Below are 18,806 nucleotides of genomic sequence, written 5' to 3'. Positions count from 1 at the left end.
AGAAGGAAGGTAGGCCTTGATATGAGTCATGAAGGAAACTTGGGAAAGTAGGAGGCCAAGGAAAGGGGGTAAAACATTTTAGTCATAGAGACAGTGAGTGAAAAAACATGGAGGCAGGAGATAGACTATCTCGTTCAAGGAAGAGAAAGGAGAACATTATTACTGGATCATTAAATATGTGAAGGGGAGTAAGGTACAAGAAGACTGGAAAGGGAGGAAGGATCCAGGTTATGGAAAGTTTTGAATGCCAAATAGAGGACTTTATATTTAATTCTGAAGGTAATAGGAAGACATCAGAGCTCATTGACAAATCACCTTGGAAGCTGAGTGGCAGACTATTCATATAACTACATAAAGGATTTCTGAGAATTTGGGTGGCTCAGTGGATAGAGTGCTGGACTTGGAATCAGGAAGATCTGAGTTCAAATCCTGGATCAGATACTTACTCACTGTGTGACTTCTGTCACTTCTGTCTGCTTCATTTACCTCAAATGTAAAATGGGGATAATAAAACACCTGCTTCTCAGGATTTTTGTGAGGATCTAATGACAATATTTGTAAAGCACTTAACACAGTGCCTCGCACATAGTAGGCTCAATATAAATGCTATCTATTATTTTTATTACTATTGTTGTCTTGATATTTTAAAATGCTGGGTTGTGCTGCAGACAGGGCTCAGTTGCTGGGATTTCATGTACTTCCCACACCCTGCACAGATATTCCTCATGAGCTCACATAGAAGCTACATTTGCCATCTAATACCAGAAAGAGTAATGTTAGCAACTGATCGACTGAGGGAGTCTTACATTAATAACATTTAATAATTTCTCCCTCCCACTATATTTTTCCTTGCCTCCACACTCTTCTTTATTAAAAACATTCTTTTCAGTAAGCCTGACAAGTTGGTAACAAGCTCCAGAGTTGGTTTTTTAAGAGCAGATGATTCCCAAACAAGATGGTGACAGGTTTTTATGACTATAGATTTTACACTATCTCATCTCTCAAAAGTACTTGTACAGATTGATAGAGCTACAAAGGGAGAAAAGAAAAAAAATGGAAAGGAGAAGATATAAATAGACATTTTCATTAGGATGAACAATCCAAAGCATTAACCCTGTTCCAGTAATGTGCCTTTTACATGCCTTTCTTTTCAGTGCATTGACCTGCATTCATCTCCTTTATAAGTAACAGTTAACTATGGGAACAGAAATGTTAAGGAAGAAGTAAAGAACCAGCTGGGAACTACCTGTTCCCTCAGGCATTCATTACCCTTCAGAAAGTGTCCATCAGCTGTAATGTTAGTCTCATAGATCCATTTAAGCAATGCATAGCTGGCAATCGAGTTGCTGTTATTAATTTTTAAGCCTATCTGACAGGTTCCAGTCCAAGAACAATGCTCATGAATATCGAATAATGCAGTAGTTTCATTAGAGTTTGAATCACGATGACTCGGGTTATTTCCTCTGCCAAAATTCTATGACATTATATTCCATTTGACATTACCATACAGATTGGGATTTCCAGAAACATGGATGAAGGGACCTCAGAATACTTAGAGAAAACAGGAAAGCCACCTATTGCAATTAATTTATGTTTATGTTTAGATTCTGGACAAATGACTCAAAGGACATGTGCTCTTGTCTGCAGGTCAGGAATGTCCTCTTCATCTGGTAAAGACAGCTTAAAAATATTCTGCTTAAAAGCTAACAGTTGGCTTATATTGTGCTAGTCTATGAGATCACTGCTATTGATTGTAGGAGTCTCTTTTTTGCCCACATCCGCCTTCTGAAGGCACCTGAATGATTTTAATTATAAAAATGCACTTTGGGTTTCCACTTTTTTATTTCCTTTTCCTTCTGTGAAATCTACATCATGACCTTAGCCTGAAAAATCATTGAGTGAAAAGATATTTGTTTCTAGTCTTTCCTGTCATTTCTCCTCAAGTGTTTTATCATTTCAGGTTTTTCTTGGGCAAATTTATTTTGCTTGGGTCACTCCAAGATTTCTCTCTTTCTGAATATTATTTGGATTGCTGTTACTCCATCACTATTATATTCAGCTGGTGACCAGAAGCTTAACAGACCACAGAAATAATAAATACCACAATAAGGTAGATGGCTAGTAGAAGCTTCAGTACCAGGTAGATAAACAGTCTAGTCCATTAGCTAGATTAGGTATTTTTTAGTTTGTTGTTTATTGTTCAGTAACTTTGATTGTGTCTGACTCTTCATGACCTCACTTGGGGTTTTCTTGGCAAAGATACTAGAATGGTTTGCAATTTCCTTCTCCAGATCATTTTTCAGATGAGGAAACTGAAACATAAAAGGTTAAGTGACTTGCCAAGGATCACTCTGGTAGTGTCTGAGGCCAGATTTGAACTCCCAAAGATGAGTCTCCTCCTTTCCAGGTCCAACACTCTATTCACTGTGCCACCTATAGGAACTTAAGTCAATGGAAGCTACCAAAATCAGTAGAAATCCCCCAATCTGTCTGGATCAATATATTCATTTGACCTTTTTTCTTTGCCAAGAAAATCCCAGATGGGTTTACAAGAGTTGGACATGACTGAAAAATGAACTGAACAACAACAAAACTAAAGCTGCTCTAAAATGAAGGGTTTGGATGAGATGATTTTCCAGCCCCAAATCCTTAGGGAGTATTGAGTCGGAAGGAAACTGATGAGTTGTAGGTACGTGAAGCAACTTGTGAAGTTGATCCTAATAGTCTGAAATAGTTGGTGATGTCTTGGAAACATCTAATACTTCCCTTCTCCACCCTCTAATTAAACACAAACATATATACCACATACACTAAAACAAAGACAGAAAATGAAACAGGTGTATGAGAATGTACTCAGATGACAATAGCTAGATGAGATAACCTCAGATTCTAATACTTTTTATTCATTGAAATACATTTAGAAGTGATTCCTATTTAGGTAACATTTTGTCAGTCATTGTTAAGTCTGGGAAATCTAAACCTTAAAATGATCTCCAGTTATTTGAAAAAGAATAAACAAATTAGTGAAGAAAACATGTTAATTCTTCTGATAAATTTACTAGAATAATTTTCAGCTAATGGAGCTTTTTTCCTTAAAACCAAAAAGTATTCTTTATATGGAAAGCACTGGATTGAGGTATTCTAAATAGTTCAACATGTTTTGGCATTATTGTGAGAATGTTAAAACTTTGGGGATAAGTGCTTAAAATACAGGATGACCCATGTAAATGGAGAGGGGAAGGAATAAGCATGAATATAGTGCTTACTATATGCTATGCACTGTGCTAAGCACTTTATAAATATTATCTCATTTAATCCTCACAACAACTCTGTGAAAAAGTTGCTATAATTATCCCCATTTTTACAGCTGAGAAAACTGAGGCAGAAGTTAAGTGATTTGTCCAAAGCCACATAGTTTCCAACCATCTGAAGTCAGATTTGAATGCAGGTTTTTCTGACTCCAGCATGGACACTCTATTCACTATGATACCTAGTTGCTTGGAATCATAGAGATTATGTAATAATACATATCTACATATATATATATATATAGTTTTGGGGGAGAGGGGAAGGGATAGCTTTGTACGTAAGCACAAATTATTGGGGTAAAGAGGGACCTCAGTCTGCAAGTTTCTTTCTCTCTATATAAATGCACATTGCCCACTTTCTTCTTGCCTTCCCCTCTAAATTCTTTCTTTAAAAAATTTCTCACTTTCCTCTTCCTGCCTGAGTAGTTTCCCCTTGGCAAGGGGACTCAGTAAGTCTTAATCTTTATAAGGAGGAAAAGGGAAGGAGAGAGAGAGAGAGACATAGATAGAATGTATTGAAAACAATTTAATTGTAATATCATTTATAAACATGGAATATGTATTAGTATAGTGTTAAAAGCTAACTTTAAATGTAATTCATCATAATTTTAGTGAAAAATTACTAGTATACTAGAATAAAAGTGGCCAGACTAGCAAACAAATAATTTCAATTAAGCAAATTTAACTTCCTTTTCATTATTTATTTTAGTCTCTATATAATCCTTTTGGCTTCACTGATATGGAAGGCCCTATGGAAGGAAAAAAATTTCCTTACCATCTCCCTTTCATCACCCTGTTACCAACTGTTGTTGTTTTGGGGTTTTTTGGCAGGGCAATGAGGGTTAAGTGACTTGCCCAGGGTCAAACAGCTAGTAAGTGTCAAGTGTCTGAGGTCAGATTTGAACTTAGGTCCTCCTGAATCCAGGTCTGGTGCTTTATCCACTGCACCACCTAGCTGCCCCGTTACCAACTTTTAAGAGGAAAATAGCATTTTTTTGGTCTTTCAGGGTATAGGAAAATTTTAATGATGGGGGGAGGGGCTAAGCAATACCTTTAAAATGAACCAACCTGATGGTAGTCTAAAATTATATATTACTTGCAAGTGAATTACAGAACTATTTCCAAATGTATCCATGAACAGAGGACACTATTCAAACATTTGTGAAATATTTAGCCAAGAAAAGTGAGCCTGCATCTTGGTAACATGAATCACCAGAAGGTAATACATGTTGTGTTGATAAATTGCATTTTCTCTGACTCTGAAATATCTAGTTATTTGAATAAAAATAAACATTGAACTGCAATAAATTGCCTGATATCCCATCTAGACTGCAATGTAGGAGTTTGTTGCAACTGGGGATAGTTTCCAACGTATAATATATTTTTGGAACCAACTATGTATATTTTCTCTAAGCTTGGGCTGAGGATAAGCCCAGTTTCATTAGTACCATCTGCCTTTTTATAAACCCCAATTTGGTGAAGCCACCATTGATTTAATAAGTTTTCATGATTTGTTGGTGGTGACAAGAACCCATTTCTCTTTCTTGCATCCCTCTTCTGATATCAAAGAAAAGGGCAAAGAAAAAGGGTCAAGTGAATATATTGATCTTGACAGATTGGGGGATTTCTAGTGACTTTGGTAGCTTCCACTGACTTAAGGTCCTGTAGGTGGCACAATTGATAGAGTGCTGGGTCTATAAAGGAGAAGTCTCACGAACCTGATGGAGTTAGCATAGTGCAGGTAGGAGCCTTGGGAATCAGAAGGTTTTGCCACTTAGTGTCTGTGTGATCCTGTACAAGTAATTTAACCTCTTTTGTTTCAGTTTTTACAGTTGTAAAATGGGGGGCAAGATTTGGCAATCTTGAAGGTTTCTTCTAGTTCTAGATCTGTATCATATGGTGGCAAGTGTCTAGGGATTAAAGTGTTAATATAAATATATGGATGACCTGGATTTGATGAAGGTACCTTATTCAAAAGTTTTTTTTTTTTACGAAACCCGGGGTTAATAGGAGCAAAATGTCCTTCAACTGAACTCTAAACTGAACCCAGATACCTAGCAGATAAAAGACCCTACCGAGTGACTTCTTTTCCCTCAGGATAATAAGTCTCTATCTTATGGTAACATCTGGGTATCCTTATCCTTGCCAACCCCTTTTTTTTTGGAATCCTGTAGTCTTATCATGATGCTTCTGTATTCCCTCCATACTTGTTATAAATGAAATTATTAAACTGCTTTTTGCTGCTGGGTTGATTTCTGTATCATACTGGTGAAACTGACAACACCCTGTAATCAGTGGACTAAAACCATATATATCTTCAGAAATGGGGAGTCCCCCGAGCTTCTCTCTTAGGAGGGAAGTCTCCACATGATCATGTTGTGTTATCTTTCTTCTTGGGAAAAATTATTAAATTGATATTATGTTTTTCTGTCTGTCTCTGATATGGTTTTGTTCTGTAGGAGACATGTCTGCTCTCTTTTTTTTGGTAGGAGATATTATAAAATATTATAATTTCTCTGATCTGTTTATTAATTTTGTAGGAGAGATTAAACATTATTTCTCTGATCTGTTTGTAGGAGACAGGCAGATACAAACACTATATTTTAATATTTGACAGAAAGAAACCCCAAGCTGTGTCTGAATTAAATATTTAAAAAAAAATAAAGACACTCATACTGGCTTTGATGCAGAGTCAATCTCAGAACCAAACTGTACAAAAGAATTAGCTGCTTGGTTTATTTGCTTGTTTCCACTACTTTTTTAAGCTATCGAATGCCTGTTTGGTGTGGCTTGGTCACAGTTTCACTCAAGCATAATTTGTATGGTTGTGGTAAGGTCCTAAAAGCATCTTCAAATAGAGGAGAATGGATTATTTCCCATTAGGGTATTTCTATCTCTATAGTTCTAAGTTATCTTTGATTTTTATTCTGGTAGCTAGATCACAATTTGCTATGAAACATTTTAAAACTTGCTTTCTTTTTGGCACTGGCATTGATTTCCAAAGCTCTTTGGAGCTCCTCCTCCAATTCTCCCATCTTAGGCTTTTAAGTTGTATTTCATTTTTGTTACTTTCTGCATGGCTCTCAGATCTTTCTAGACAACATAGTAACAGTGAGTTTTAAAGGTGCACTCATTGTGACAAGTATCCATTCTCCTTTTTTGCATCCCCCTACTTAAACCTGTGTTGCACACTGTGTGCAAGCCATTGTTCTAGGTATACAAATACGAAATGAGATAGTGCTTGTTTTTAAAGAGCTTACACTTAGTGGATACAGGTTCATTGTTGGATCATTTCCAGTCATGTCCAAGTCTTTTTGACCCCAAAGGTTTTCTTGGGAAAGATACTGGAGTTTGACATTTCCTTCTCCAGCTCATATTACAGTTGAGAAAACTGAGGCAAACAGGGTGAAGTGACTTGCCCAAGGTCACACATCTAGTAAGTTTTCGAGGCTGGATTTGAATTTAGGATAATGAATCTTCCTGACTTCAGGCCTGGCATTTTTTCCACTGCACCACCTAGCTGCCCTAATGCATGTTTTCATATTGGTAAATACAAGACATATACAAAATATATACAATATTATTTGATGGGGCATCAACAGCTGGGGGTAATCAAACTCCTAATTTTCTATTAATTTTAGATTGCCAATGAGAAGGTAATGATCAAGTGTTTAACTTGATCATTAGTTAATGGGACTATTGAGTGCCTACCACAATTCCTTGCACCTCATGGGAACTCTGAAGTTATCTGAATGGATGAAGGATTAAATGACTAGCAAACAGCATTATTCAACATAATATGGTGCATTTCAGTGCAAACTTTGGGTTTCCTTCAGCATTTAATTGATCCTGATTTGGATCCTTTTTAATCCCAAGGATGAGCCTAAGTAAACAATTAGTTCTAGGAAAGTTTCACTCCTACTAGCTACAGGGATCCAAGTGCATTTAGTACTTACAGCTGTCCTCTTCCTCCATGAAAACACTGATCACATAACAGGCATACACAAAGCCAATCAACTGCGGAAGAAAAACAAAACAAGGCTTGTCAGAAAGCTGTACTGAATTTATGTAAAGCACGAATCTCAATTACAGCTTGTGCAATTAGCAGATAAAGGATGCCTTGAATTAACTACTACCATTTGATAATAGAAGCCTTCTTGTATTTTTAACTAACAGCTATCATCTTGAAATGCATATTCAATTCCCATTAGTGTTAATAGGATTAGAGAAAGTTACCCAGGTATATCCTGAACAGACTCCTAGGTATTTAATTGAAATCTGAGACTATGGTTACTATCCTGTAAATGATTGGACTTTTCAGAATATTTATTTTGGAATTAACTGTTGAAGGAAACGCACTACTTATCTTACAGGGCTGTTGTGAGGATCAGCCAGCAGGCATTTATTAAATGAATACAACCGCCCTCTGACTGTTGCTATGCCATAAGGCTACAAAGATGAAAACAACAACAACAACAATGAAATAATCCCTCGTTTGAGGGAAGTGATGTTTCCTCATCCATAAATTGAGGGGTTGGACTCAATGATAAATTGAGGGGGTGGACTCAATGATCCCTAAGGCATCTTTCAAATCCTTTATAAACATAAATAGATACAAAATCAAGACAAAATAAATATAAAGTACTTTGGGGGAGAAAACCCTGGAAGCTAGGAGGATCAGGATGGGATTTGAGCTAATCTTTGGAGAAAGCTAGGAATTCTAAAAAGCAGATGTGAGCAGCGACTGCGTTCCAGGCTTAAGGAAAAGCCTGTACTGTTTTGCATGAGGAACAGCATGTGCAGGCAACAGGTGGTGCTAAAGAGCCAGTTTGTGGGGATAATGGTGGGTAGGGTGGAGGGAAAAGAAGAGGGAAGGAAATCTCTCTTTCTTTTGTGGCTTTCTTTCAGATTCTTTCTGCCTCAGGGGAATGGTTGTCTCTCTACCTCAAAGGAAGGTTACTTGTGATGCAAACCAGGCAAATTTAGTGGAAGCCAGAGTGTGAAGGGCTTATAAATGTTAAACGGAGGAGATTGTATTATCTGGCTTCTGAGTAGATATATGATGATCCTGTGATATTTTAGAGGCAATAGGGACCCTAGGGAGTTTTTGGAAAAGGGAGAATGGTGACATGATCAGTTAGTTCCATGCTTTAGGGATATTATGTTGGTAGATGTGTGGAGGATGAATTAGGGAGGGGTAAAACTAAGCACAGAGAATATTGATTGAGAGACTATAGTAAAAGTCTGGGTGAGAGGTAATGAGGGCCCAAACTAGAATAGTGACCATGTGGGTGTGGAAAAAGAAGATGTAAGAGGTGTTATGGAAGTAGAGTTGATCATACTTGCTGATTCTTTGGATATAAGAGGGGAAGAAGAGAGATGAATTTATGAATATTCTCAGATTTTGAACCTAAGTGACTAGAAGGATTGTGGTACCTTGAACAGAAATAGGGAAGTAAGGAATAATGGTGGGTTTTGGGGAGCAAAGAGAATAAGTTCTGTTTTACACATGCTGAGTTTGATAGACCTATGGGGCATCTTTTTGGGAATGACTAATGAGAGAGATAGACAGAAAGACAGAAATAGAGAGAGAAATGAGCAGGAGAGTTGGCTTTTACAGAGAGAAGGGCCACATCTTCATCAAAAACATAAGTAATGGGGGAGAGAATAGAGATTTATGTCAAGGAATTTTGAGATGTAGTGAAAGAAGCCCACAGTGAATAGTGTCCCTTTTCATCACAAAGAATGAGGCTAGGTCTTCTTCTGAGGGAAATGGGAAGTTTGAGAAGAGAAGGTCCAAATTCAATTATTAATATAAAACACTACAACTATATATAGTACATTTATCACTAATTTATTGGTTGGAAATAATATCACATGACTATATATAATGTATATATCTCAAAAATGATATTTCTTTTTAATCTTGTACACTTGCAACTTTTTATAGTATAAGCAGTAGTCATCAATTATTTCTAATGTATATTAAAGTCAGCTCATTTTAAAACCATGGACACCAGTTCCCCGTCTGGGTATCCAATCAAATCATATTCACACTATAACAGAGAATGACTCCCTTCCAAGTAAAGCACAAAGAGTCTCTTAGTTCAGCACTTTGGTCTTCTTTTGCTGCGAAGAACTTGAGACAGAGAATGATCCCGAAGGGGATTAAAGGAAACACATGGATATGGTTATTATATTAAAGAATTATGTAGGTCTTTAAAATCCTCTCGTCCCCCATACAATAGCCAATTTTATTGAAAACCAAAAATCTATGACCAGAATGTAAGCTTCTCAAGGACAGGGACTATTTAATTTTTTTGTGTGTGTATATACCCAAGTTCCTGGAAAATAATAGATACTGAATAAATGTTTTCTGGCTTGACTGATTCATGGATGCTATGTGGATAGGATAACAGTTGTGGAAACAATCATTTCCTGGGATATAAGAGCATTATCTCATAAGCTCTAAGAGAACTGTGGAGAAACATCTTTCCAATGCTAAAAAGCATGGGTTGCAAGTATGTTTTTATATAAAAGTAGAAGTCAGAATATTCAATTTGAAATTAGCTCAACTTTGTTCCCTTATTTACTTTTATTATTAATTTTCAAAGTTAGTTTACCTGTATTTCTTATTTTATGTTGAAAAAAAAAAGTTTGTTATAATAATCATGTGAAAAGTTAAGTTGTGTTTGTTAAAAGCTATATCTAGGGGGGCGGAGCCAAGATGGCGGAGGAGAGGCTGTGACTCCCACAAGCTCCAGATACACCTGTCCATTCACGCCCAAATAATGCGGTAAAAATCAAAACCCAGAACAGCCTAATGCACATAAGAACAGAGTGAGACTGTTTCTCCGCAAAAGAGGGCAATTCTGATCACCTACTGATCAGGCTGAACAGCTCAGCGCGCAGTCCGGACCCAGCCAGGGACAGTGCTTCCAACACGTCAGAGTCTTCAGCACCAGCAGCTTCTGAGGCTCCGATCACGGACTGGTGAGGGGGTTCGGAGGTAGGCCGGGGTGAAGTGGAGGCAGTATCTGCTGGAGTTGGGGCAAAGCGCCCTGGGTCTGAACCAGTGGGCTGAATTGAGTGGTGGTGGCCCAGCGGGGGAGGGGTAAAAGCACGCCAAGCTTCCGACCATAGAGAATCAGAGTTCAATCAGACTTCTGTTTCCGGGTCAAAGAGAAAGCGGCTGTGATTACTCACAAGCCAGGCAGGCTGAGAAGAAGCCCAATCACCCCCTGGGCCACGCTGTAGCACGAACAGTGTGTCCGGGAAGCAGCGCTACACTTTAAGGAGTAAAAAGCCAAGAAACAGTAAGCCAGGATGAGTAGGCAGAGAAAGCAGAAGACCATTGAAAACTTCTTTGGGGGAAAGGTAGACCACAATACATCCTCAGAAGAAGAAGATAATAATAATAGGGTCAAAGCTCCAACATTCAAAGCTTCCAAGAAAAATATGAACTGGTCTCAGGCCATGGAAGCTCTCAAAAGGGACTTTGAAGAGAAAGTAGGAGAGATAGAACGAAGATGTAGAGAAGAGAGGAAGGAATGGAAAGAGAAATGAGAGCAATGCAGGAGAGTCATGAGAAAAAAGTCAACAGTTTGAAAAGCCAAATGGAAAAGGAGATTAAAAAACTGTCTGCTGAAAATAATTGCCTAAGAATTAGGATTGAACAAATGGAAGCTAGTGAGCTTATGAGAAACCAAGACAGTAAAGCAAATCCAATTGAATGAAAAAATAGAAGGCAATGTGAAATATCTCCTTGGAAAAACAGCTGACCTAGAAAATAAATCTAGGAGAGATAATTTGAAAATCATTGGACTACCTGAAAACCATGACCAAAACAAGAGTTTAGACACCATCCTCCAAGAGATTGTGAGGGAAAATTGCCCTGATATTCTAGAAGCAGAAGCTAAAATAGAAATTGAAAGAATCCACCGATCACCTCCTGAAAGAGATCCCAAAAGGAAAACCTCCAGGAATATTATAGCCAAATTCCAGAACTCCGAGGTCAAGGAGAAAATATTGCAAGCAGCTAGAAAAAAGGACTTTAAATACTGTGGAGCTCCAATAAGGATAAAGCAAGATTTAGCAGCTTCTACATTAAAGGACCGGAGGGCATGGAATACGATATTCCAGAGGGCAAAGGAACTGGGACTACAGCCAAAAATCATGTACCCAGCAAAACTAAGGATCCTCTTTCAGAGGCAAACATGGAACTTCAAGGAGAAAGAAGACTTTCAGGCATTTGTTATGAAAAGACCTGAACTGAATAGAAAATTTGACTTTCAAATACAACACCCCGGAGAAGCATAAAAAGATAAACAGGAAAAAGACTTCATGAGGGATATTAAAAGATCAAACTGTTAACATTCCTATATGGGAAGATAATACAGAGGACACAGGTCTGAACTGAATACGAAGGGAAGTTATGTTTTGTTCTTTGTGGGGTGTCTTATGTATGGGGCTGGATTTGGGCTTGGGGCCTCCTGGGTCCAGGGCTGGTGCATTGTCCACTGTGCCACCTAACTAACCCATAATGACATCCTTAAAATAGGGTTGAGGTGTAGGAGAAATAGACTGGGAGAGGGGGAAGGGGAGAGATGGTCTGGGGAGAGGTTGTTCATATGAAGGAAACAAGAAAAAAGCTTATGGAGGGGAGGGGAAGAGGGGGAAGGAACTGGGGAGTGATTGAACCTTAATATCATCAGAATTGACTCAAAGAAGGACTAACATACATACTCAAGTGGGTATAGTAATATATTTTGCCCTGAGGGAGGGGAGGGAGATAAGGGGGGGGGGGAAGAGGGGAAGGAGGGAAGGGCAGATTCTGGGAGAGAGTAGTAAAAAGCAAAATACTTTCAAGGAAGGTGAAGACATTCTGCATAACGGCACAAGTATGAAATATTGAATTGCTTGATTTCATAGGGAGGGTTGAGGAGAGAGGGAGGAAGAAAATTTGGAACATAGAATTAGCTCAAAGACCTTAAACTCATCAGAGTTGGCTCATGGAGGGAATAACATTCACACCCAGTTGGGAGGAGTAATCTATTTAACCTTACAGGAAAGTATGAGGGGAAGAGGATAAGGAAGGAAGGGTGAAAAAAAAGGGAGTGCAGAGTAGGGGAGGGGACAGTCAGAAGTAAAATACTTTTGAGGAGGAATAGTTTAAAAGAAGATGGAAAATAGAGTAAATATCATGGGAAGAGAATAGGATGGAGGGAAATAGTTATGATGACTTTGCTGGGCTAATACGAAGAAAATTCTTTGTCAAGTTTAAGGTACATTATTTAGGGTATGATGAACAGGATACTATTAGAAAAACCTGGAAAGACCTACATGAACTGAAGCAGAGTGAAATGCACTGTATACAAAATAACAGCAATAGTGTAAAATGATCTGCTGGGAAGCATGTGGTTATTTTCAGCAAGGCAATGGTCCAATATAACCCTGAAGGACTATGAAAATGGCAACCCATCTACAGAGAAAGAAGTGATAGTATCTGAAATAGTTGGAAACACATTTTTTTTTCCTTTTCTTTTTTTTTTTTCTTTTTTGGTGAGGCAATTGGGGTTGGGTGGCTTGCCCGGGGTCATGTGGCTGGTGGGTGTTGGGTGTGTGGGGCCGGATTTGGGCTCGGGTGCTCCTGGTTCCAGGGCTGGTACTCTGTCCGCTGCGCCACCTAGCTGCCCCTGGAAACACATTTTTTAAAAAAAATGTTTTTTTCTCTTTGACAGTTCCTCAGTCTGAAGTTTGGGGAGTTTTTTGACTGTTTTTTTCTCACAACCTAGCTAATGTGGGAATGTTTTCCATGACTACTCATGTATAATTTATTTTGAAATGCTTGAGTTCTAGTAGGTGGGGGTGGGAATAGAGGAGGAAGAGAAGTTGGAACAATTTTTTTTTTAAATTGATGTTAAAATTTGTTTTTACATATACTTTGGAAAATAAAATTCTATTCTAATAAATAAATAAATAAATAAAATAAAAAAAAAGCTATATTTACTTTAAAGGTAGCTATTAAATGGTCAACTTAAAATAGGGACAGCTAGATGGTGCAGTGGATAGAGCACTGGCCCTGAAGTTGGGAGGACCTGAGTTCAGATTTGACCTTAGACACTTCCTAGCTATGTGACTCTGGGCAAGTCACTTAACCCCAATTGCCTTAAATATGCAGGCCATCTCCAGTTGTCCTGATATATATCTTGCCACCGGACCCAGATAGCTCTGGAGGAGGAGAGAGTGAAGTTGGTAACCCTGTACTGCTTTCCCTTACTTAAATCCAATTCACTGCAAGTCATGACATTACCCTAATATTATGGTCCTCTTTAAGAAGAAAGGACAATAACAACTTAAAATGTATCTATAAAAGACTAGTATTTATCAAATGGTCACCTTAAGTTGTATCTGTTAAAGGTTCGCATCTCAAAAAGATTCTTCAGCTTTATGATTTCCATTTTATCTCTTTAAGATTTATCTAGTTCTGAAAGAGGAATGATAAAACCTCCTAACATTGTTATATTGTTATAGCTCTTTTTGTAATTCAGTTAGCTTTACTTTTTATAGATTTAGATAGTATGGCATTTGGTGCATATCTATTGCTGATGACAGTGTTTCATTGTTTATAAAGCCAATATATACAATACAGTTTTCTGATGATCACTCTTGAACTTATAGATGTTAATTGACTCTTTACTTGAAACAATGACCACAATTCCTACTTTTTTGGAATTGCCTGATGTATAAGAACTTTTTTTCCAGCTTTCATTTTCATTCTAGTCAAAGGTCTCATCCCAAAAAACTTCAGTGATATCTTTGAGATAAAATTTAGTTACCTATTGCTATTCTTACTCCTGTACTATACATTAACTTCCTTTTTCCTTTTCAATTTAAAACATTTTGGATTAAATTTGGAAGAGGAAAGGCAACTACATTCTTTTTTTTTTCAGGGCAATGAGGGGTCAGTGACTTGCCCAGGGTCACACAGCTAGTTAAATGTCAAGTGTCTGAGGCTGGCTTTGAACTCAGGTCCTCCTGAATCCAAGGCCAATGCTTTATCCACTGTGCCACCTAGCTTCCCTGGCAACTACATTCTTAATAGATGTATTCTTCTTCTGGCCACAATCCTGTTATTATATTTTAAATCATAGCCCAGAAATCAAAATCTCATTCTCAGATACCATCTTCTCAACCAGATGTTCACTTCTGAAATCTGTCTTTCTCTTCTGAAGCTTTTATCTTGATTAGAAGCAGTGATTTAAAAAACAACAAACCAAAAAAAGTCTCACCATCTGTGACACCAGTCTCTTACACAAGGCTTCATAATGTGGCAAGTAAAACTATATGTGGTGGCCCTATTTCTGTCCCAAGTGTAGGGAAAATTACCTGGGGTTTACCATATATTTGTTACTTAGAAATTAGAGGCTACTGCACCAGTTTTTGGGCATTAAGAATTTATTAAAGTATATTAAATATTAGTAAAGAGAGCATGCATGGCTCTGAAAGATAGGAAAGCCTAGCTAGCTAGGGAAGAGAAAAAAGAAAAGAGAAAATGGGGAACCCTAGAGGGCTGCGTTTGCATTCACCAAATTCCTGCATTAAAAGAGAGCAAGTGCCTGTGCAAGCTAGCTGAGGGCAAGAGCAGAGCCCACCCATACACATTGTTCAAAGCTAATTGGCTAGCATCACTCAAATCTATTCGTTCACTGGATTTGAGGGTGTTTCAGCACAGTCCTGCTAAGGTCAAAGCCCAGAGAACAGATCCTCTGGCAGGAACAAGGCTTTCAGGTAGGTGTGGTTTTGAATGAGGTAACTTTCTGACTCTGGGCTGACCTTAACAAAGGTCAGGCCCGGCTCTCTCAGCGGGACCCCTGGGAGTCCCCAAACCCATATTATTAATAATTTTCTCACAATAATCTTTATAGCAAAGCTTTCTGCCTTTCTTCTGACACCATTATTGTACAGAATCATAATCTCTTTGAGGACTGAAACTGCTTATTTTTTGTCTTTTTATCCCTATTGCCTAGCACATAGTAAGGACTTGATAAATGCTTGTTGACTGATTTAACCACTAGAAGCATAGTCACTCCATACTAGTATCCAGGGGAGCTTTCTGGTCCTCAGTTTCTCACCTATGAAATGAGAGAGTTGTGGACTAAATGACCTCTCATGTACTTATTCACATTAGATCTTTGATCTTATGATCTTTCAGGTCTCTTCTGGTTCTGACTTTGATTCTCCTTTGAGAGACAGCTTTGAAATCAGGAAAATCTGGGTTTGAATCTTGCCTCTGGCACTTTGTTAGTTGTGTGACCCAAGCAAATCACTTAACCTCTTTGATCTTTTGTTTCTTCATTTATACAAAGGAAAATATTTGTAGACCCAACATGGAAAGGTTATAGTGAGGTTTAAATCAATCAGCAAGCATTTTTAAAGCTCTTGCTGTGGTGTCAGGGATTTTGTTAAGCACTGGAGATAGAGACAGAAGTGAAATATTCCCTGTCCTCCAGAAGCTAATATTCTAATGATACATCATCACATACCATGATCTTAAATTAAAGAAGATAACATATTTAAAGCAATTAGTAAATGTTTAAAAAGTGTTACATAAATATTAACTATTCATTATTATTTCTAAGGCCGGAATCAAGTTTCCATTAGAAAAAAAAGTATTGACTAATTTTGCTTCCTTGTCTGGACAGGTTTAGAATTAAGGACTAAGTAATACTTAACTGGGGATGGGGGAGGGAGGAACACTTTGCATACTGGATAACTGGTGTACTGTTGTTTTGTTGGTTACTTGATTTTCTCCTCTGCACCAAGTTCAGATTGAAGGATGTTCATTTAGAATGTCGGGAGAACTCTGAAATCACCATGAGAATTCTAAGCATGCCCCTTGTACTGATCTTATGCTACAAGCAGGAGTGCTGAGGGACGATTTATCACAACTGCAGTCATACGATGTGTTTTTCATCTCAGTTTTGGTGGGAGGGAAGTGAAGATACATCAAAATGTTTTGGCTCTGTGCTAGGGACCTTTTCAATTGTGAGTCCAAGGTCTTGTTAGTACCTTGGTTCTAGGAAGTCTATTAATTTTCTATAGTTCTAGTATAATATATTTTTCAAGTAAAATATAGCCCTCTCTCCTTCACCTTTCTGATAAGGAGAGCATTCTTAGTGTCCCAGTAAGATGAATTCTTATTCTGTTTTCTTAGTTGTCTCATTGTAACTAAATGACAAGCAAGGTAGGCAAATGAAGAATTCCCACATTCACTACATTACTGACTTCTAGCAAGTTGCAGAGACCATATGGCATGCAAATGAGCTCCTTTCAAGATCTGAACATTTCTTCAGCAAGATTACCAAGTGCAACCAATGTTGCAGGATCAGATTCTTAGGGACATGAAGTGTATTCCTGCATTGCATTTGGAGAAGGAATATTGGGGAGGGAAAGCAGAGGGTTGATGTAGGGGTCCCCAGAGTTGGAACCTGGAAGTGGCTGTGCCAATATATTCATATCATATATCAGTACATAGAAGCAGACTCAGAGAATCAGAATTTCATAGTTGTAAGGGACCCCAGAGGCCATCCAGTGTAACACATACCTGAATATGAATCTCCTCTACAACACGACTGAAAAATGGTTATCTATTCTTCACTTGTAGGTCTTGGATAAGGGAGAACTCACTACTTCAGGTGAACTTGACCTCTGATTTTTAATATCCAAGTGATATGGCAGCCCTGATTCCCTCTGGGATATGACAGACTCTGATGAGCTGAACATTTAAAATTTTGAATGACTGGTCCTTCACTAACATCCTCCCTCAAAGCCTCTTCATTGCTGAAGGGAACCTTGATTTCTCAAGTCAGTGGAACACAAAAGTTGACATGTTCTACCAAACTAGAAATGCTTTGAGTATTCACTATCATTGGAGAACAAAATCACAGAACTTTAAACTTGGAAAGAAACACAGTGGGTATTCATCTTGTCCAATCCCTACCCTCTAAGAGAATTCCTAACTCTACTTTTTTGTTGAAAAAAATCTAATTAAATGGAAACCATTACCTCAAAAAGGCAGCCCACTCCCTTTTGGGATATCTCCAATCCTTAGTCAATTTATTCCGATGTTACTTTCACCCAGTACTCCTGGTTGTTTCTGCTGGGGTTAAATTAAATTCTTTTTTTACTTTACTACCCTTTAAATACTTGAAGAAAGCTGTCATATCCCCAGGGCAACTGCTGGGCCTGGAATTAGAAAGACCTGAGTTCAAATTTAGCCTCAGACACTTACTAGTTGTGTGATCCTAGACAAGTCACTTAACCCTGTTTGCCTCAGTTTCTCTTCTGTAAAATGAGCTGGAGAAGGAGATGGCAAACCGCTCCAGTATTTCTGTAAAGTGAACCCCAAATGGGGTTAATGAAGAGTCAGACATGATTGGACCAACTGAACAACAACATGGAAAATCACACCCCCATTAATTCTTCTTTTCTAGAGGCTAGGTAGCATGTCCTTCCAACTGATCCTCATATAACATGGCCTCAAGTTCCTGATTGGTCTACTCTGGTTATTTTTCAAACTTGTTAATGCCATTCTAATTCTCAAAGTTTTTTCATAAGGTTTGCCATTAGGTTATTTTCTTTTGGTCATAGAAATTCATGAAGGCATGTTGTTATTAAGGTGCAAATGGGTTGGATGTGTTCTGTATTGGTGGAGAGAAACCCCATGGCAACACAATCATAGCTCTTTTGAAAAAGAATATGCATTATAGGTAGGAAAGGAGATTAGTAGGACTATATAGGAATAAGACAACAGGTAGTGGCATATAGGAAGAGGACTTATTTGAAACTTTTTCTAGAGGTTGGCTTACAAACACACACACACACACACACACACACACACACACACATTTTTTCTAGTTTCCCTTTACTACTATATGAAAGATTGAACTAATCTAAAAATGCAGAACCTTTCCTGCCTCAAGTATTTCCCCTCTCTAAATACATCTTCCAACAGTTATCAAAGTGCTTTTTTTGTTTAAGCCTATTTCTAACCACATAACTCCTAAACTCAATAAACTCCAGAGGCTCACTATGCTTTCTAGATTAAAATAATATTTATATTAATAATAATGTTTCCATGTTTGACTTTTAAAACTCTTCAAAATCTGGCCCCAACCTACCTCCTTAATCTTATTTATACATCACCCCCCTTTCCCTACTCTCCAATGTGGTCAAACTGACTTTCTTGTGTTACCTTATCACAATACAACATCTCCTACGTTTGGGCCTTTGCACAAGCTCTGTACCTGGAATGAACTTGCATCTCATCTGGCCCCTTAGAATCCTTTATTTTCATCAAACCTCATACTTAAAGTGATACCTTCTACATTAAAGTTTTCCTGACCTCCCCCCTCCCGCTATTGTCTCTCTCCCCTAAAATGTGTCTTGTATTTATTTTATATATACTTATAAAGATCCATATGCATAACTATATAC

The 18,806-nt window shown here is 38.0% G+C and overlaps 1 protein-coding gene across 2 annotated transcripts in view; it reads right to left on the bottom strand.

Moving 5' to 3' along the window:
- The window catches only part of NKAIN3 (sodium/potassium transporting ATPase interacting 3), an 831,085-nt gene that overhangs the window by 58,869 nt on the left and 753,410 nt on the right, over positions 1–18,806 (bottom strand). For both annotated transcript variants that reach the window (XM_043977983.1, XM_043977984.1), the window contains exon 5: positions 7,265–7,325. In XM_043977983.1, coding sequence (XP_043833918.1) covers positions 7,265–7,325 — 61 coding nt within the window. The remainder of the gene's footprint in view (positions 1–7,264; positions 7,326–18,806) is intronic.

Source organism: Dromiciops gliroides, chromosome 1, assembly GCF_019393635.1.
Source record: "Dromiciops gliroides isolate mDroGli1 chromosome 1, mDroGli1.pri, whole genome shotgun sequence".
Taxonomy (NCBI): domain Eukaryota; kingdom Metazoa; phylum Chordata; class Mammalia; order Microbiotheria; family Microbiotheriidae; genus Dromiciops; species Dromiciops gliroides.
This window is presented reverse-complemented; position numbering and strand designations above follow the sequence as displayed.